At 38.3% G+C, this 22,004-nt stretch overlaps 1 protein-coding gene across 19 annotated transcripts in view; it reads right to left on the bottom strand.

The window, feature by feature from the left end:
• Positions 1-3,080: 3,080 nt before the first annotated feature.
• FBXW11 (F-box and WD repeat domain containing 11) overlaps positions 3,081-22,004 on the bottom strand; it is an 85,418-nt gene continuing 66,494 nt past the window's right edge. For 18 of the 19 annotated variants that reach the window (XM_075601640.1, XM_075601647.1, XM_075601636.1 and 15 more), the window contains 5 exons: positions 20,901-21,019; positions 20,167-20,277; positions 18,271-18,349; positions 16,558-16,746; positions 3,081-5,299 (listed from right to left, as the gene is read on the bottom strand). In XM_075601640.1, coding sequence (XP_075457755.1) covers positions 16,585-16,746; positions 18,271-18,349; positions 20,167-20,277; positions 20,901-21,019 — 471 coding nt within the window. In that variant the 3' untranslated portion in view covers positions 3,081-5,299; positions 16,558-16,584. Of the gene's footprint in view, positions 5,300-15,593; positions 15,760-16,557; positions 16,747-18,270; positions 18,350-20,166; positions 20,278-20,900; positions 21,020-22,004 lie in introns of all 19 variants that reach the window. The other variant, XR_012801807.1, reaches the window with a different exon arrangement.

Raw genomic sequence — 22,004 nt, 5'->3', positions numbered from 1 at the left:
TGTGTGTGACTGTGAGTGTGACTGTGTGTGTGACTGTGTGTGTGACTGTGAGAGTGTGAGTGTGTGAGAGTGTGAGTGTGTGAGAGTGTGAGAGTGTGAGTGTGTGAGTGTGTGAGTGTGTGAGTGTGTGAGTGTGTGAGTGTGTGAGTGTGTGAGTGTGTGAGTGTGTGTGAGTGTGTGAGTGTGTGAGTGTGACTGTGTGACTGTGTGACTGTGTGACTGTGTGACTGTGTGACTGTGTGACTGTGTGACTGTGTGACTGTGTGACTGTGTGTGTGTGTGTGTGTGTGTGTGTGTGTGTGTGTGTGTGTGTGTGTGTGTGTGTGTGTGTGTGTGTGTGTGTGTGTGTGTGTGTGTGACTGAGTGACTGTGTGTGACTGAGTGACTGTGTTTGACTGGGTGACTGAGTGTGACAGTGTGTGACTGAGTGCGTGTGCGACTGAGTGAGAGTGCATGACTGAGTGAGTGAGTGTGTGACTGAGTGAGAGAGAGTGAGAGACTGAGTGAGTGAGAGTGAGAGACTGAGTGTGAGAGAGAGTGAGAGAGAGAGACTGACAGAGAGACTGACTGAGTGAGAGAGACTGCGAGGAGAGAGAGACTGCGAGGAGAGACTGCGAGAAGGAGAGAGAGACTGCGAGGAGAGAGAGACTGCGAGAAGGAGCGCGTGACTGCGAGAAGGAGAGACAGCGAGAAGGAGCACGTGACTGCGAGAAGGAGAGAGCTGCTATACAGTACTGACCTGCGTGCGCGCCTCTCACCTATTTGCTTGCTCCCATTCATTTTATTTGAATAAAGCCTATTGTATTTATTTTGGTTACAAATGCCTTATTTACATCAGTTATGCACATATATGACGATTGCGGCACAGTACATGCATCGTAAAGTGGAAAAAAAGTAGTGCTTCACTTTAAGTACATTTTCACTTTACATACATGCTCCGGTCCCATTGCGTATGTTAAAGCGGGGTATGCCTGTACATATATATATATATATATATATATATATATATATATATATATATATATATATATATATATATATATATATATATATATATATATATATATATATATATATATATATATATATATATATACACCTCTCGTGACTGATTGGCATGTACAAAATTGGGAAATTGGCTAATTGACAAGTAAAAACACTGCAACATAGTAATCATTACCACTAAAGAACACAATGATAAAGAAACCTGTATACTACATATTTTGAGACTGGAATGTACAGAAAGCTATTTCTAAAACATAACAAATTGATTATAGAGCATATAACATTTTAAAGGGCATATAAGCGCATTCATATATATATATATATATATATATACAATTCAATAAGCAATATAATGTCTTAGTATTACCTTAACCAAGAACCTCACTACTAATTCTAACATGAACCTACATTCTATTACCTATTAAGTAATCAAGAACATATAAGACCCTTATTATAGATTAATAATATTGTACATATATTTTACATTTTAACCCCATAATTAATCACATATCAATCACATAATTAATCATCTATTTGGTTAAAATAACCTTGGAGATACTATTCCAAACAGATCAGTATGTTATATATTTAACTGTTGAAAGACTGTGTAATCATATATTGACGGAAAGGAACCATATATTAACCTTTCATTAACTGAATGAGGAGTTCCCAATCTGAGAGTGTAGTTAATCATACAAAATTGATATCAATATTAACAATATGGAAAAATTATTGACATGTTATAATTCACAGCAAAGGAAGCCTTTAAGAGCATAAAAGAGATATTGTTGGTTTTAAACGGCATAACATATAACCAGTAAAGTCTGATATAGATCCTAACCAGGCAAGAGACCTTTTGGATATACACCTTGAAATTAAGCCAATTTCCCAATTTCGTACCAGCCAATCAGTCACGAGATATATATATATAGATCTATATAGATATATATATACCCTAGGTAGGGGTAGATAAGAGATAGCAGCCCCTGACGAAGCCACATTGGAGAAATTCATAGGGCGGGCGTTCTATGAGCAGTGAGAGATAAGCTGACAAGCTGATTCCCCACCACGGAGCCGGAGCAGTGAACTTTCAACAACTAAGACGAGATCTCGCGAGAGCAGAGGCCACGTGACGCGGAAGTGACCGTGCGAGTTAGTTGGACTGGGAGCCGGCGTTCATCCACCGAGTGTGAGAGACTCGTAATTTCTCTCTACTGCTCTTATATGACTCACAGAATGTGAGTTGGATACCTATTTAGTTGTTTTACTAATTTTATAATTAAAAGGTTTTACACTAATTTGTTTTTCCTTTTTATTCCCTACCTAATCTCCCTATGAGATCCGTCTAGACATCCGGCAAGACATTTTCCTATATACAGGTGCACCGCGACTGCTGTGGAATACTGTGATAACGGTTACCCTGAAGAACGGATAGCTCCAGGCAGAGACACAAAAGACCCCTAAGATGAACTCCTGATCCCAGAGTGGATAAAAGGCTAATACTTACTTATATAACTGTAAGTGCATATCTAACCAATTAATTATTCGAATTGTTTGATATACCACCCTATGATGTTTCTTTTTCTTTTTTTTTGTCTCTCCCTTGTTTATTTGCGCCTAGGGCCTAGGAGACAGACAGACAAACACACACTTTAACCCCTTGAGCGCCCCATGACATCGACCACAGGGTGGGCTCTGGAAACTACATCATGGGGTTATTGCTCGTTTTCCACAGGAGGTCACTCTAACAAGATCTGTCCCGAAGAGGGCTCTTCCTATTGTGGAGTTGATTAAGTGATGACTGAAGAGTGGTCACTTGGTCGCAATCTGCCAAAGGGGTTGTGGCACACTGGTGCCGGGGGCCCTTCCAGCACTCAAAGCGTCAAAACTGCTGGTCCCTCGTTACAATACTGAGTGCAAGGATTTATTAAAATGACGAAGTGGATTGCAATCGTAACTATGAAAGTCAAGCATTAAAATTACCTATTAAATTGATAGAGGCTTTGCTGGGGAACCGTGTTGCACCATATTAACAAGGATCTAAATTAAATTTTGGAAAGAAATACGGCTTAAAATAGTGATTTAACAACTTTTTTTATTAAGCACATTCCACAGTACAAAGCTTTATATCATAAATGATATCTGTACAGTTTCAATAAGCTGTTCATACACAAATGCTCAGATAGCTGGCAAACATAATTACTGGATCGAATTAGAATATCCCAGTGCTTAGAAACATTATAGAGCTTTAATCTACAATTGCCCAATTATGGTTCGCAAAATAACGTCCAGAGCGCAGCCAGGGGTTAAGATTCTTGGGAATTCCTTAGGTGCCAAAGTCCACCTGTAGGTCACACTGAACACATTCACAAAATCGAGACTAATGTTCAAATACCATGTTCTAGGGAAAACATGTATTTATCTCTGATACATGCATAAAAGAACTCCATTTATTAGAAACACATTTACCCATATAAGGGCTGCAATAAAGTATTTTTTACACAAATAGTGTTAAAGCTATTTGGAGTAAATAGAAGTAAGCAACTTTAATAAACTACTCAAGTTTACTCAAATGCAGAATGGAAGGTTATGAATTACAGAACTGCACGGCCATTTTCCCCCTTAGATCTCCTTCCTCCCTTCCCGCCATGAAATGGTCTTTAACGCAACATTTAAATGGAGTTTATTAAATTAAACACCCGGAAACACTGATCAAATTCTAATGATGCATAAGTTACAGGGAAAAACATTACGTTATAAGTTATTGGTTATTGGTTATTTTAGAAGTGTGCTTTATTTTGACATTCATGTGGATGGCTTTACTAAAAATCCAGTTGATCCACTGTTAAGCTTCTCTGAATGTTCACTTTATGCATGACACTTCACAAACCTTCGAACAAAAACAAAAAAAGCTCAACAGAACTTAAAGACTTTAGTTTTACATATTTGTGCTTATATACATTTTCTGAACCACTGTCATCATACTGTACTAATATTGTTCCATTACACTCTTCAGTCTAGTGCATGAGTCTGCAAAAGCTACAGATAACCTAAGAAAAAAGGGTTTGTGTAACAGTACATGGCAATTGAAAGGGATATTGTAATACTTCAGCCACAAGTATATCCATTTGCAAGGTTTAATCTTTCAATAAAGGCATTTCAAGATGTACAGAAAACGACAAGCATGATTTTTGAAACTCACGTTACCACAGAAAAGTGGTTTCATGGAGCTCAGAGTGTAATGACAAAAAAGGTAAAGCGGTATCAATAGTAGCAAAGTCTAATTCAGAAGGTACCTCAACCCACCACAAGTGTTATCCATATAAATAAATAAAAGCAGAAAAGAAAAAAACAGATCTACTGTAAATACTGTGGCACAAATTAGGTACAACACATAAATTAAACATTTTAGTATTAAAAAGTTTGGAAATTACAGTTTAAAACCTGTAGTTTCTTTTTAAAATTACAATGGAATACTGTAAACCCGCTTTTTTTCCAGAGGGCATTTTCTAGGTTAATGATTGTAACCCCTTGTGTTCTTGGCAATAAGAAGCCGCCAGCACTACGTACAAGTAGGGTTTTTCCTCTAAACACAGTAAAGTTAATAGCATGTGTATTATTTTTTTTATACACTTTATGCTTTAATTGCTTACATTGATCAGGAGACAACAGCTGCATAACAGTATATGAAAAACAGAACGTTACAACTAATTAAACAAACACCTGTCTCAAGAAATTATTTAGCTAAGGAAATCTTTGTGTACAAGAGTGAATGTATTCCAAAATAGCACTAATTGGCCAAGACATTTTTAATTTCTTAACATACACACGTGTTAAACAAAAAGGCATTCACTTTATTTTGTGGTCTTAAAGGGGAAGAAACAAAGCAAAACACACTGTACAATCTGGATATGTGTTTGGCACCCAAACATCACTGGAGAATGTTTTTCTTGAAAGTCACAGACAAAGTGCAAAGCGATATAAGTTAGGCCAAGTCCTTTCTTGACTTTACTTCTGGAAAAACGTTCAGTTCTTATGCACAATTTACATTTGAAGCTTTGGATTTTTCAATGCAGTGAGTATACGGAATTTTTTTTTTTTTCAACTTCGAGAAATCAGTTGTAAATGCCACCAGGAAGGCCAGGGGATAAATGGATGAGGAAATACCATAACTACTATAGATTAAACTTTTTCTGCTTTGCATCTACGCAGCATTGTTAACCAGTTCCAACAATTATTTGTGAACAAACTTCTTGCAGTAGCCACATATCCAGTAGTTCAAGATAGTTAAGCCCTGCAATGACAAAATAATGAGTTAGGATTACGATCAAAGTAAAAAAGTAGATATTCTATTTAAAAATAAGTATTAGGCAGCTGGACCAAGCGTTTCAATTATTATTTTTTTAAATGTACTTACAAAATGTAGTCAAGTATTCCCTAGGCAGACTTGTGCTATTAAACAAATGCATCCAGTTCACTATATTAACAAAACAAAAACAACTCCAACAGATGGCAAGCCAATTACTCCAGTAAAGATGCCATATGTCAGCCAAATAATAATAAACACAGGTTGTGTTAGTTTATGGCCATCAATATAAATGACTGTTTATCTCCATAATACAATATTATTTTTGTACAATACAATATTATTTTTGTACAATACAATATTATTTTTGTACAATACAGTCCATTAGATTCAAGATGGTTAAAGGCAAGGAATGACAGTACTTGCATGTTGCAGACTAATTAAACTGTTCATTTTAAATACATCCCCTGAACTTGATTAAATACGGCAGAACAAAAATGTAACATGAAGTGTTGAGATCTTTGCAGAAGTCTGTAAATAATGCTAAACTATCCATTTTTGTTATTAAAAAAAAAAAAAAATCAGAACTCTAGACCCAAAAATTCAGCCCATCCTGGAGGAGACAGCACTACTTAGCAGAGGGCCCATTGACACCACAGGATGTGGTACGTAGGGGACTATTAGGAGGGTAGAGGGAGCCAACTGTTGATACAAACCGAACAGTTTTGTCGTCTCCCAGATGCTCGGGTTCGGCACATTACAGATTGGGTAAACAGATTGTTGGGAGGGGCTGGGACTGACCTGGCGGTTTTGGTACACATTGGCACCAATGACAAAAGTTAAAGAAATATATATTTCAGGCATCAAGGCCACAAGCTTAAGGCAGGGCCCTCCAAGGTAGTATTTTCAGATATACTACCACAGTGCCATGTGCAAATAGACGAGGCGGTGGAGTATGTTTATATGAAACTGGATTTAAAACTTACTGTATAAGGTAAGATGCTCATGAAAGGGTTGATGAAAATGTATAAACTCTGTGGTTAGAAGTTAGCAATGGAGGTTAAAGTACAAAAAATGTTTGCTGGAATATGCAATAAAACACCAAATTACTTTTGCAAATCAGGAAGCAGCAAAACTAGGTTATGTTTTCATAATGGGCAATGGTAATTATCCGGATATAGACTGCAGCAATGACATTAGCATTACAACTAAAGGAAACAGTTTTTGGGGGGTGCTATAAGACCATTACATGACAAATCATTGAGGAACCAACCAGGAGAGGAGCATTACTGATTTGACAAGATCAAACAATGTAGAAAAAACAACAAATATTCAAGTCAGGGAACATTTGGGAAATAGTGATCATAACACGTTTGAAATAAAATCAAACACCTATTATACAGGTTCAACGAATTTACATTTTAGAAGGCAGATTTTAATAAACAAAGTAATAAATTGGGATTACATTTTTGCAGAAAAAATGTAGAAGACAAATGGGCAGTCTTTAAAACAGGCCTGCCCAACTCGTAAAGTGAGAAGGGCCGAACTGCTCCAAGAAAAAAAAAATTGGGCCGCACGGGTTAAATCATCATCATCTCTCCTCCAGCACCTCTCATCATCATCATATCTCCCCCAGAACCCCTCACTATCAACCTTTACGATACTCCCCATATATCTCTCATCCCCCCATCTCTCCCCCTCACCCACACAATACCCCCCTCCACATCAAATACACAATACCCCCCTCCACATCAAACACACAATACCCCCCTCCACATCAAACACACAATACCCCCTCCACATCCCCCCAGCCCATTCCATGTCAGCAGCCAGCCCCAAAGTCAGCATCCCCCCATGTCTCTCTTCCCTCAATATGACTCTCTCCCCCTTCCCTAAATGACACTCTCCCCCTCCTCTCAATATGACTCTCTCCCTCCCCTCAATATGACACTTTCTCTCTCTCCCTCCCCTCAATATGACACTTTCTCTCTCTCCCTCCCCTCAATATGACACTTTCTCTCTCTCCCTCCCCTCAATATGACACTTTCTCTCTCTCCCTCCCCTCAATATGACACTTTCTCTCTCTCCCTCCCCTCAATATGACTCTCCCCCTCCCCTCAATATGACACACTCTCCCCCTCCCCTCAATATGACACTCTCCCCCCCTGCAACTCACATCACTCTTTCCCCTCCCCCCCTGCCCCTCACATGTCAGCAGCCCACCCCCCCACCAGCCCGTTTCAGCAGCCCCCCCTCACATTTCAGCAGCCCCCTCACATGTCAGCAACCCACCCCCCCCTCACATGTCAGCAGCCCACCCCCCCACCAGCCCGTTTTACACCCCCACCCCCCCACCAGCCCGTTTTACACCCCCACCCCCCCACCAGCCCGTTTTACACCCCCACCCCCCCACCAGCCCGTTTTACACCCCCACCCCCCCACCAGCCCGTTTTACACACACACACACACACACACACACACACACACACACACACACACACACACACACACACACACACCTTAGATCAGCACATCCTCTCCCCGACACACACACACACACACACAAACACACACACACACCTTAGATCAGAACATCCTCTCCCCGGTACTAAGCCCCGCCCCCCGGCATGCTCTGACCTCCCCGGCTTCCTGCTATTGCTGCCACATCCTCATGCTGCTGCTGCCCCCGCGCACCGCAAAACCTGGGGGCTGGGAGAGAGAGGGAGCTGGGAGAGGGAGGGAGCTGGGAGAGGGAGGGGGCTGGGAGAGGGAGGGAGGGATAAATCGGCGCAATTTTTTTCAACTTTTCTTTTTAACTTTTTTTTTTTTTTTAAATTTATTTAATTAACTGGCGCCCGGCCGGAGTCATCGCGGGCCGCACAGAGAGGCCAGACGGGCCGCATGTGGCCCGCGGGCCGTATGTTGTGCAGGCCTGCTTTAAAACATTGTTACATAATTACAATCAGTGTATACCCTTGGGTAATAAATATAAAAGAAACAAGTCTGAACCAATGTGGCTAAACAAACAGGTAGGGGAGGAAAAAGAAAAGGCAAGCATTTCAATTCATAAAGCAGCACTCCATGTTGCATTTCTTGCTTTATTTTTTTTTAGTTATAGGAGTGAAGCGAGGGTGGGGTCGTCTTACTCCGTATGGGGGTGCCGATACCTGAATGTTTAAATGTCACTCATCACGCAAGCCAATGGGAAGCCACAAGGGAATGATGTCGAAGCTTCCAATTGGTCCGGAAGATGCAGGACACGTAAAGCCACCATTATGCTAGCTTAAACAAGCCCCGGAGTAGCTACCATCAGAGAAACTGGCACCCCCTACGTAGCCAAGTATTTTAGGAAGCAGGTTGTCCATGGAGCAGATATTAACGTTCAACTCAAGAGACCCCATGCATCAACTCTATAATTAAAATAAATAAACATAGGAAATGCAACTGGGAGTGCTGCTTAAAAGTCAGAGGCATGAACATTTTATTATAAGGAATGTAACAAAAGTTCCAAAAGTGCAATCAATTAGCAACATTTTTAAACGAAAAAGGATTAGAAAGTATGATCAACCCTAAAGTTCTTTACGTACCATAATAAGCAAAAGATTAGAAAAGAGAATGTAGGACTCCTTTCAGTGTGAGATGGGCAAGCAAATTAGTGGAGATAAAGAGAAGGCAAAGGTATTAAAGCTGCAGTTCAAGCTGCCGTTTTTTTTTAAAATATATATTTTTCCCAATTCAATATGTGCATCAATACCATCTGCACACTGACAAGTGATTAGCTAAGCTGCAAATCGATCCGTTCTCCTGTAATCGATAGCTTGCTTCGGGTTATTTAATTCAGTCCTTGCACAGCATTTGGGGCAATGTAGTCCTGGAATATGACTGACTGGGCAGTTACGAGATTCAATTGGTGCACTGCCAGAGAGGACGGGGCTCAAGAGCCAGAGACTATCAGAAGGGGAAGGGGTCTGTCACTTTAGAAATGCTTCCTACATTAGAAACATTAAAAAAGTGATTACAATTTTTTTATTATTTTTTTAAATGCTACAAGTATTTTCTCATAGTACAGAACGGATTTAAAAAACGAACAAAAAAAAAACACATGTAGGATATTGCTTGAAATGCTGCTTTAAATACATTCTTTGCCTCTGTATTTACCAAGGAGTCAATTGCAAAAACATTGCAACAGGGGCAAGCCACAACCTCTATATTCATGAACAATTGTTTAACTGAGGAAGAAGTGTACAGGTAGCTTGATAAAATTAACTAAATAAAGCACCTTACTCCGATGGCATGCACCAAAGGAGCCAAGTTCAGTAATAACCAAACTATAACATTTAATATTAAAGGGCTATTTCCAGTGGCTCAGTACCACAAGATTGGTGTAAAGACGGCGTGGTTCATATATTTCAAAAGGGAGCTAGATAACAACCACAGACCTGTAAGCCTGACCTAAATAGTGGGAAAGCTATGACGAAATAATATTGCTGAAAACAGGATACTGTTCATATATTACTGAAATGGACTGGGGGGGGTCTCTGGAGAAGGATTGAAAGCCATGTTCAGTTTCCATTTTGTAAAGTCTGTTATCTCTCTAGTATCCATTTTGTGATTAAGAATGTGTCTGGTGGATGGGAGGTTTTCGCTGCCAAGTAGATTTACGTGTGGATAAACCTCCTATGGCGCTGAGGAAAGAATGGACGTAGATTCTTGTGCAAAAGTTCTTTTCTTAAGCTGAAAACCTCAGAAAAGGAAGACAAAGAAAGGCAAAAAACACTGCAATAGTGTATTACCCAGGGACATACTATAGTGTATATAATGAGAGCATTTATTTAATAAAACAATTGATATGAAACAATTAATAAAACAATTAATAAAACAATTGATCAATCAGATATAGAAGTATAAAACTTCCAAGCGCTTGTGCTTAAGGAAGATATGCTGCTCCGCCGTGGTAAAATTGAAATCCTACTCACCGGACATGAGTAGGACATGTGCAAGGGTTTAGGGTCTTTATCTTCAGAAGACACCGCTCGCCGTGGGGTGCGTCCGTATGTTGATGCGGGGGGACCGCCTGCAATGCTCGTGGACTCCTTGCCGACAGAGTTCGCTCGATCGTCTCCTCCGATGACGTCACCGCCTGGATAACACTGCTACGGTGTCCCTGAGTGGCCAAAAACCTTTACAACGCGTTTCGAAACTCCTATTGATGGGTTTCTTTGTCAGGGACATGGGAATATGCTTCTTTTTATACCCCAGATAGTTCAATTGGGATAATTGGTATGAATGTCTTTTGGAAACACCCTAATTAAAGTCCTCCGTTATGAGTATACATGCGAAAATCAATTATATTACATGAAACAACATTAAACAGATGGCATGAAACATTGAATATTGAATAACATTAACAGATGAAGCGCAATACTAAACACGAATATTATTGAATGTTATATAAATACATAACAATATTACAACAATTCTATGTTAATTAAACTTTGTACATATTACTTCCATCCATACATGGACACAGGGACATATGTTTGTGATAGGACTTCAATCCATTATATGGTTGATTGAAGGAAAATAATTTAGGAAATGTATTAGTAAATAAATTAGTGCAAAAGGAAGTTATATGGAAATGATATATAATTGAAATTCCTTCCTTATAATGAACTGTATGTCCCTAATATCAGTATCGATAGAACTATAATATGCAGCATATGCAAAAAGACACACAGATTTGCATATAACAAAAAATATATATTGGATACTTAAACCCAATTGGGTAATTTAACACCAGAAACTTGATGGTCAACAAGCACTTGTGTGGATGTGGAGAACTATTTTTAAAGAACTATTTATTTAGAGAGACACATTTTGAGGAGTGGAAAGCCCAAATGAGCGATTATAGCATTATTCAGGTGATTTTACAATATCAATAATTGATGTGTTATTATTGTGGATCTTAAAGTATTATCGTGAATTAATTTTTTATTTAATAATTTATTATTTAATAGTAAATTGTGGTGATAAACTAAATTAGATTAAAGTAACGTGACTGATGAAAATATTTTGCAGTGATGAACATAATAATTTTGTGATTGTAGAACTAAATTTATAGTATAATATAGTGTAATTATGATAAATAGAGATGAAGTATTATTAGTGCTGGGCAGGCTAATACACAATGGCTGATGTTGCTGGCAGACAAGGACAAGGGCATCCAGCCAGTCATATGATGTGATAATCACTATTTGAGGAAAGCTGACAAATCGAATTCAACATTTAAACCTTGGGGGCTGAGCGTCTTTAATTCAAAAATCCAATAGGATTCCCTTCTGGAAATGATATTTATTTTGTCTCCCCCCCTCTTACAGAATGTAGGACATTCCATGGCATGACACTTCAGTCCTGCTGGACTTTGTGCGTGTTTTAATTTGAAGTGGAGAGAAACATTATGGGCCTCAAAGCCTCTCTTGATGTTATACATGTGCTCTCCAAGTCTTCTTTGTAGTGTTCTGCCCGTGCGGCCCACATATTGAAGGCCACACGGGCATTCCAACAGATATATTACAAATTGGCTATGGCAGTTTATTAATGTTCTGATAGGATATTCTGTGTGTGTGATGTTGGAAGAGAACTTTTGAGTTTTAATACTATGTTGACATGCTGTGTACTTGGCACATAGGAAGTATCCTTTGATTATGTCTCTTGTATTCTGTGTATTTCTACTGAAAGGACAACTGGGTGACAATTTAGTTTTTAAATTATTTGCTTTTCTGAAATATATTTCTGGTTTTTCTTTCAGATATCCTTTCAAGATGTCGTCTTGTCTCAGAAGACCCCAGTATTTGTCAAATGTTTTAATAATCTGTGGTGCCAATGAACTATATTTTGTAATAAATGCAACAGTGTCTGTCTTGTTATTAGTTGTTTCTTTTGGTTTGTATTCCAATAAATCTGACCTGGTCATTGCCAATTTGTGATATATCTGTTGGAATGCCCGTGTGGCCTTCAATATGTGGGCCGCACGGGCAGAACACTACAAAGAAGACTTGGAGAGCACATATATAACATCAAGAGAGGCTTTGAGGCCCATAATGTTTCTCTCCACTTCAAATTAAAACACGCACAAAGTCCAGCAGGACTGAAGTGTCATGCCATAGAATGTCCTACATTCTGTAAGAGGGGGGGAGACAAAATAAATATCATTTCCAGAAGGGAATCCTATTGGATTTTTGAATTAAAAGACGCTCAGCCCCCAAGGTTTAAATGTTGAATTCGATTTGTCAGCTTTCCTCAAATAGTGATTATCACATCATATGACTGGCTGGATGCCCTTGTCCTTGTCTGCCAGCAACATCAGCCATTGTGTATTAGCCTGCCCAGCACTAATAATACTTCATCTCTATCATAATTACACTATATTATACTATAAATTTAGTTCTACAATCACAAAATTATTATGTTCATCACTGCAAAATATTTTCATCAGTCACGGTACTTTAATCTAATTTAGTTTATCACCACAATTTACTATTAAATAATAAATTATTAAATAAAAAATTAATTCACGATAATACTTTAAGATCCACAATAATAACACATCAATTATTGATATTGTAAAATCACCTGAATAATGCTATAATCGCTCATTTGGGCTTTCCACTCCTCAAAATGTGTCTCTCTAAATAAATAGTTCTTTAAAAATAGTTCTCCACATCCACACAAGTGCTTGTTGACCATCAAGTTTCTGGTGTTAAATTACCCAATTGGGTTTAAGTATCCAATATATATTTTTTGTTATATGCAAATCTGTGTGTCTTTTTGCATATGCTGCATATTATAGTTCTATCGATACTGATATTAGGGACATACAGTTCATTATAAGGAAGGAATTTCAATTATATATCATTTCCATATAACTTCCTTTTGCACTAATTTATTTACTAATTCATTTCCTAAATTATTTTCCTTCAATCAACCATATAATGGATTGAAGTCCTATCACAAACATATGTCCCTGTGTCCATGTATGGATGGAAGTAATATGTACAAAGTTTAATTAACATAATTGTTGTAATATTGTTATGTATTTATATAACATTCAATAATATTCGTGTTTAGTATTGCGCTTCATCTGTTAATGTTATTCAATATTCAATGTTTCATGCCATCTGTTTAATGTTGTTTCATGTAATATAATTGATTTTCACATGTATACTCATAACGGAGGACTTTAATTAGGGTGTTTCCAAAAGACATTCATACCAATTATCCCAATTGAACTATCTGGGGTATAAAAAGAAGCATATTCCCATGTAGCAACCATCCCTGACGAAGAAACCCATCAATAGGAGTTTCGAAACGCGTTGTAAAGGTTTTTGGCCACTCAGGGACACCGTAGCAGTGTTATCCAGGCGGTGACGTCATCGGAGGAGACGATCGAGCGAACTCTGTCGGCAAGGAGTCCACGAGCATTGCAGGCGGTCCCCCCGCATCAACATACGGACGCACCCCACGGCGAGCGGTGTCTTCTGAAGATAAAGACCCTAAACCCTTGCACATGTCCTACTCATGTCCGGTGAGTAGGATTTCAATTTTACCACGGCGGAGCAGCATATCTTCCTTAAGCACAAGCGCTTGGAAGTTTTATACTTCTATATCTGATTGATCAATTGTTTTATTAATTGTTTCATATCAATTGTTTTATTAAATAAATGCTCTCATTATATACACTATAGTATGTCCCTGGGTAATACACTATTGCAGTGTTTTTTGCCTTTCTTTGTCTTCCTTTTCTGAGGTTTTCAGCTTAAGAAAAGAACTTTTGCACAAGAATCTACGTCCATTCTTTCCTCAGCGCCATAGGAGGTTTATCCACGCAGACTTCATATCTGGTTGGGAGATACCAGATCAACCTTTCAAGCAGCTCAAGGACTACCTTCACCATACTCTGTATCACAGGTTTTATATTGTAATCACTGTATATTGTTGGCACGAGCGCTATTTACACTTATCACACCACTTTAAGTAGATATACGACTGACTAAAGTAACGCCCATATTTCTAGTGAGAGAATGTACCAGGTATCTATTCATAGCTGTTTTGAGGCCAGTTCTAACCAGGTTTAATGAGCTGTAAAATGATTGGTTTAAGAATTATGGAGTGGTTAGTATAATCTGTCTAGTAACACATTTTGAACAAAGGAAATGAAATGTATAAAGAGGCTGCCTGGACACGGTCTTTAAGACTTTTGAATGAGTATGATCATACTGTGCAATAAACTCATTATCAAATGAACCCCGTTTGTCAATTTGGAACATTGACAGCTACATGAAGGTTTAGTATGGGATAATATTCAGGAATACTGAATGGTTAAAAAAAATATTCTTGGTTTCTTTTAAAAGGCAAGTGGGACTTTAGACCAGGATAATGCAGTTGATGTGGTCTAGTTAGATTTTGCAGAGTGTTTTAATAAGGTGCCACGCAATTGTTTAGTGTACAAAATAAGACATTCGTAAAGTATTAGCACCTGGCTTTAAAACTGGTTGAAGGATAAAAGAGTTGTTGAAATTGAACCTTTTCAGGTTGGGCTAAAGCTATAAGTGGAGTACCTCAAGGATCAGTACTGCGACAGCTGCTTTTTAACTTGTTGATTCATTACGTTTAGGTTGGCAGATAGAGCATAGTATCCATCTTTGCTGATATGAATTCGTGTAAGGTAGTAAAATCAGAGCAGGATGTAATTTCTCACCAGAAGGACTGAATAAACTGGAATCTTGTGCAGGTAAATGGCAGATACATATAAATGTAAGGTTATGCACTTGGCTGCAAGACTAAACAGGCAATTAACAAATTAAATGGGGCAAAATTAGGTGCATCCTTGATGGAGAAGGATTTAGGAATACTTGTAGACAGCAGGCTTAGCAATACTGCCCAATGTCAGGCAGTAGCTGCAAAGCCCCCAAAAAAGATCTCATCTTGCATTAAGCGGGGTATGGATGGAAGGGAAGCAACCATAAATATGCCATTATATAAAGCATTAGTAAGACCACACCTTGAATATGGAGTCCAGATTTGTTTACTTTACAACTGAGGCGATATGGTAACTATATACAAATATATTCAGGGACCATACAAGCAGCTTTCAAAAGAACTATTCATCCCAAGGGCAGTACAAACGATTCAGGGTCACCCCCTAAGGTTGAATGAAAGATTTCACAAGCAACAAGGGAAGGGTTCTTTACAGTAAGGACAGTTAAAATGTGGAATTCATTACCCATGGAGACTGATGGCAGATACAATAGATATCTTCAAAAACAAGGTTCAACTTGGGAAGGATCCAGAGAGAAATCAGATTGTCATTATTGGAGTCAGGAATTAATTTGTTTCCCATATTGGACAATGTTTCACAGGGGTTTTTTGTTTGCCTCTTGATCAATATACTGTAAATACAAATATAGGATAAGTATCTGTCTAAATTTAACATAGGTTGAACTCTATGGACATGTCTTTTCAACCTTATCTACTATGTAACTATGTAACATACCTACGGTCAGCACTACTGCATGTGGAAGATACACCTGTAAACAAGCCTAGATACATGGGAAATAAACCTATTTACACATTTAAATTGGCCTATTCAAGGACACAAAAGAGCTTTCTTTGAGCTGTACCACGTTAATTTCAGCTCCAAGGACATTGTGCGCCGATATACATACTGTACCTCTACAGTGGCTGCAAGTATCTCAAATCTATTTAAAGATCTCGTATCATGCAGGCCAATTGGACGCTGTAAGGAATGACGTTGCAACTTTTTATTTGCCCGCAGGACCTTTAAATAAGACATTTTCCGTGCCCAGCATGGGTTGCTATTAGCAGCCCTTATGGAGGCAAATATCCCAGAAAGCAGAGGGTCTTTGAAGAAAATAACAGTTCAGCGATAAATACCCCCTGCTTAAAAACCCTAGAGAACACACCACTTTAAATTGAGCGCCACTGTTAGATGATTATATTTGTTAGTCTCTTTTTTAGTTCTAAAATGTAATAGCCATTAAATACATCTTAAATTCTGAAACTAATAAAATGTTGAAGGCACATTAAGTGGAAATGTGGCTTTTAAATGTTGGCCAGTTAATCATATAAACTTCCCTATGAACAAAAAAAGGTATCCTTGGAAATATTTCTTGCATTTTGACTAAATGAATGCAAACACCAATACAACAAATAAATTCAATCTTTACCTGTTCAGGGCAGTAAAGTGCATGATGCTATCTGGAGATGTATGTATAGGTTCTAGATGGAGAACGAGTCTCATTTGGAGCACTAGGTGGAACATTTAAAAAATCCCAGATCAGAATGGTATCATCATGGGAACTGCTAATGATTTGAAACTCATCAAATTGAAGACGAAACACACGTCCTGAATGTTCCTGTAAATGTGTTTAAAAAAAAAAAAAAAAGAACAGTTAGTAATAATAGATAACATACTGTAGGCTGACCTATGTACAGGTCTGTCCAACCTCATCTATGTAATATACACACAGACCTCGAACCAGTCGTGAACAATGCAATTTCCTTATTTCTTCCCAAGGAAGACAGAAATTACATTATTTCACCTTGACCAGCTCGTCTGGTGGGTGCTCGCTTTTTGTTTTGCATTAGCGACAACTAAATCTGCAGTTGCACCCATATACATTTTCCCTACAAACTGGAGTGGCAGTCAGATTTAAAAAAAAATAAAAAAATAAATAAAGTGAGGAAATCTATATACAGGCATACCCCGCTTTAAGGACACTCACTTTAAGTACACTCGCGAGTAAGTACATTTCGCTCAATAGGCAAACAGCAGCTCACGCATGCGCCTGTCAGCACGTCCTGAACAGCAATACTGGCTCCCTACCTGTACCGAAGCTGTGCACAAGCGGGGAGACTACAGATCCTGTTACACATGCATTATTTACATCAGTTATGCACGTATATGACAATTGCAGAACAGCACATGCATCAAAAGTGGGCAAAGGGGAGTGCTTCACTTTAAGTACATTTTCACTTTACATACATGCTCCGGTCCCATTGCGTACGTTAATGCGGGGTATGCCTGTACAGTGCTTTTTTTCGGAGGGTACGCCTTGACCCTACGGCTACTGTGTAAGCTATTAACACAGTAGCCGTCTGCGCATACATGAGCTCTCACATGCGCAAACTGCTACTACATAGTTACATAGTAGATGAGGTTGAAAAAGGACGTACGTCCATTAAGTTCAACCTATGCTAAATTTAGACAACAGATACTTTATCCTTTATCTATACTTACTTATTGATCCAGAGGAAGGCAAACAAAAAACCCCAGAGTCATATCATCCAATGATGTCTCATAAGGGGAAAAATAAATTCCTTCCTGACTCCAAGAATTGGCAATCGGATTAATCCCTGGATCAACATCCTTCCCATGTATACTTATTTGGTACATCCCTGTATACCTTTCCTATCTAAAAAGACGTTAATAGCTCTTCACAAAAAGATTGCTGGAAAACCACAGAATCCCCACCTTTTTTCACGGGAAAAAAAGCGGTGTGTATGTGTATATAAAATTGAAGTTGGCTGTCTTTAAACATTCAGTTTTTTGTCAAAGCAAAATTCCGACAACTGGATCATAAAAGCAACACGTTTTTTTTTTTTTTTTTTTTTTTACCCAGACTGTCACTTCTGTTAGAAATGTATGTTTTTAACTATTTAGGGGTTTTGTTTGAATCATTTTTGAAAATCAAGTTTAGCCAACCTTGTTCTGGAGAGATCACATAAAACCGCATTCTAAGTTTTCTATGGGTTGACCTTAGCGGACATTTTTTTTTTGTACATTTTCAAATGTTCTTAAAAACACGGGGTTGCTGCTTAAGACCACATTTTCAGGCTTGTAATATTAATGGAATACATAATGTAAAACATATACATACCACCAAAGTACGCAAACATAATGTGCTTGCAGGAGCACGGGGATCCAAAGCTGCCTGCAGGTCCCACACTTTAATTTTTCTGAAATAGTAATTCACAAATTGCTTTACAATTACCATTTAAAAGGCTAGATAGAGAGACACACACACACAATTATATTAACATGGATGACTAACTTGTTTCCTATCATTTATTTCACATATAAAAATAGTCACATGCGATTTCCAGACAATTGTTTATATTAGCGTGAATTGAAAGAAGAATCCTTATAGTTATCACTCTGCCTCTACTAATTAAATAATGAAGAATTATACATTTTATTAAATTATATCGCACCATAAGGGAGAAACTCTATATAAATTAAAACCTAAAAATATGACGCTGAAATAACCAATTTTGAACCCCTAGGTGTCCTGGTAATGTCCAATATAATCAATGACGTATTAATAGGGTGCCTGGAGTATAATACAGCATTGGTCTGTGCCCCTACCTTACATCCTTGTCAAATGACGCAGTGGGGTCATGTGACATCATGTCACGTGACCCGCGGCGTCATTTCACGCATGTGATGTCACATTGCCCCGCGGCGTCATTTGAGGCGTCATTTGACGCCGCGTTGCCATGGCAACACATCACCCAGCCGGCTGAAACAAGGTAAGTGGAGTGTTGCAGGGACCTCACGCAATCCCCAGGCATTAAATGCTTTGGGGAAGAGCGCGGGCCTCTGCAACCACCTGCACCGCCCAGAATAATCACCCGCCCCTAGTTTGCACACCGCTGGTAGAGGGTACAGTTTAATCACCCAATATTGGGTGAAAGGTGACACATTCCACTGGTGTATAGCGTGGTGTAAAGAGACCTTAGTGATAAATATATATACTTGGTAGTGAATTATGAAAACAAATAAACAAGTGAAAGATCTTATATTATCCTGATTAATTTATAACCCGAATGTCAAGGGTATAGAGTAGTTCAGTGCTTCTATGTAAAAACGTTCCCTCATACCACCTGATGGTGATGTGATATCAGTGTTGGTATTAAGATCAATGGAATTGTGTAATATTTCCCCTGGTAATCTTGGGATTTGAGATAGATAGGTAATATCAGTCCTCACTTTGTCCTATAGACACTCCAAAATTTGTGCCGAGTGTGGCAATTAATTCATAAGTGGAGGAAAAGCCCTATATGGAAATAGGCTATTAACTCCTCTTTAACAGCTGACTGATGCTAGTGGCTACCTCTGGGGGCCCATATCATAGTTTAGCTTGCGGACAAATCAAAGGTAGTGTCTGCTAGTACAGGTGATCCTGATCAAATAGATCAGGTTCCACTTATATCATCCCTGATAGATTAGGGTTTTGGTATAGTAACATTACCTCCACGAGCCCTGAGTAAAGTTAAGCACTCCAACATTGTGTATGCGGCTCCGCTAACTTGGTTAAACTTAAATGTTATGGTGTAGCTCCTATAACTCAATTAAGTCCCGGATCTGCTCCGTGTGTAAGTTATTAGCCAATATGATAAAAGGCTCAAATTTCAGCTCTAGCATCTAACTACTGCTAGTGGTTGCCTTCAGTGGCCCACATCTTCATTTAGCTAGCTTAGTATTATACTGTAAACTATCAGTCCCTGTGCCGGTTGTGACCTAAACCAAGCGTTTGTCGCGTCAATGAAGTCACAGTGCTTGCGTCATCTCTACCCGATTCGCGTTTTGTTCCCTTCGGAACTTCTTTGGGGGTCTGTACACAGAATTATATTAACATGGATGACTAATTTGTTTCTCATATAAAAATAGTCACATGCGATTTCTAGACACTTGTTTATATAATAAAGAAGGAAAAGCATGCAAGATGCATCCTGTCTGCACAATAGTCCAGTCTTAAAAACATAGTACATACCCATCATAAGCTCCACTGACAATTCTCTTGTTGTCAAATCTGATACAGCGGACAAGCTCTTCATGCCCTTCTAGCACTCGTAAACAAGCACCACATTCAATATCCCATAGCCTGAAGGAAAAGAAAAAAGTTTCTAAATTAATATTTTTGCAGATTTGGGGCAAGTACAACTATTTGTATTGTTTCATTTCTTTTTAGCAGTTAAGTGACACATTTAAAGATGATAAAAAATGTCATGATTTAAAAAAAATAAGACAAATCGGTTTACTCAAATTTGTGAAAACAAAAATAAACTTCCCACATCTATAAGCAGCCAGCTTATAATACATGTATATTACCCACGGTTCAAAGATAGTTAGAAATAGAATGCCTCCTGCTATTCTGAGAAAATACAACTACTTTGAGGCAAAATAAATATTTTACCAACCCCAAAAAGGCTTGAAACTATTTCTATAAAGATATTGCCAGATTGCAACATGAAAAACAAAAGTAGGCAGAATGTTAGAAGTAATTATATTAAAGAATCAACTGATCTTTTATTTATTTTTGCATACAACGTTCAACAACGAAAGATTTGCTCACACGTTAAAACCAGGAAAGGCTTAGAGGGTGTTAAGTGTATAATGATACACAACACTTTAAAAAAAAATGGATTTGATCGATCTATCTTCATCTATATCTATATCAAAATGTTTAAGAAAAGAAAAAACATTAGTCAGTTTTTATCATCTTACCTTATCGTGTTATCTGAAGAGCCACTCACAACTAAACGGTCCCGATACTGGAGACATGCAATCCCACGTTTGTGCCCATTTAAGGTGCGAACAAATTCACAGGTACTTGTGCTCCAGACCTGAAAAACATTAGAATATGACCTTTAAGGTAACATACTAGAATATAAAATTATGGATCCAACTAGTACACATACCGCATCCCTAAAAGCAAGACTGCTTCTAGTGCTTTGACAACTTGCTCGCAAACGCACCAAATTACATTTGACAAAAAACATTCGAGTAATGTAGTAACTCTCCTACAACTAGTCTCCATTTGGAGAAGCTATTTAAGTAGTGCAAATGAGAAACTTGTATGAATTAAGCCTCGACAAATCTCAAAGAATCAGCCTCCATCACATATTGCTCTCCTCCTCACGTCAGTCATCTGACTAGTCTAACAATATAATAATAAGGGAAAATGCGTAATCCGCTTCTTTTCCCAGTCAGTTCATGGTGGTGATAGCTACACCCCTTCAACTCTGGTGGAACAGAAAAAATAAGCCTGCAGGTAGACTAAAAAGGCTCCTCCCATCACCTTAACATTTATCATCAGATCCTAGAACAGACTACAGAAAGTAATTAACATGGCAAAGGATATATCCATCATGAATGGAACCAGGGAAAAGAAAATGTTAAGTCTATTACACATTTTCCCTTTGCCCGATTCATGACGGTGGTTAACTAGTGGGACATACCCAAGCGATAAAAACTGGAGGGCTCTAGGTTGAGGGGAAAAAATAAATGCAGAGAGTGACATGCTTCAATCCCATTTTATTTGGATAAAACTGTGTGCAGTATTTTATGTCCAAAACTTGCGTCAGCTAAGGACTGGATATCCAACCTGTAGCATTTGATCAATGTATTGAAATCTGAAATTCTAAAGAACAGATTTTTAGATAGAAAATATGATCTTGATCATCACCAATCTCGTCTACCAAGGGACATTGTTCCAGAAGTCTTGAGGTTGTTCAGATGCAACTTTGCAAACCTAAGCTGTCCTGCCATGTTCTTTTTAGAGAGGAGAGGCTTTCTCCTGGCAACCCTTCCAAACAAACAATACTTGTT

Source organism: Ascaphus truei, chromosome 5 (genome assembly GCF_040206685.1).
Source record: "Ascaphus truei isolate aAscTru1 chromosome 5, aAscTru1.hap1, whole genome shotgun sequence".
In the NCBI taxonomy this organism is placed as follows: Eukaryota; Metazoa; Chordata; class Amphibia; order Anura; family Ascaphidae; genus Ascaphus; species Ascaphus truei.
Note: the sequence above shows the minus strand (reverse complement) of the source record. Positions and strands in the feature narration are given on the sequence as shown.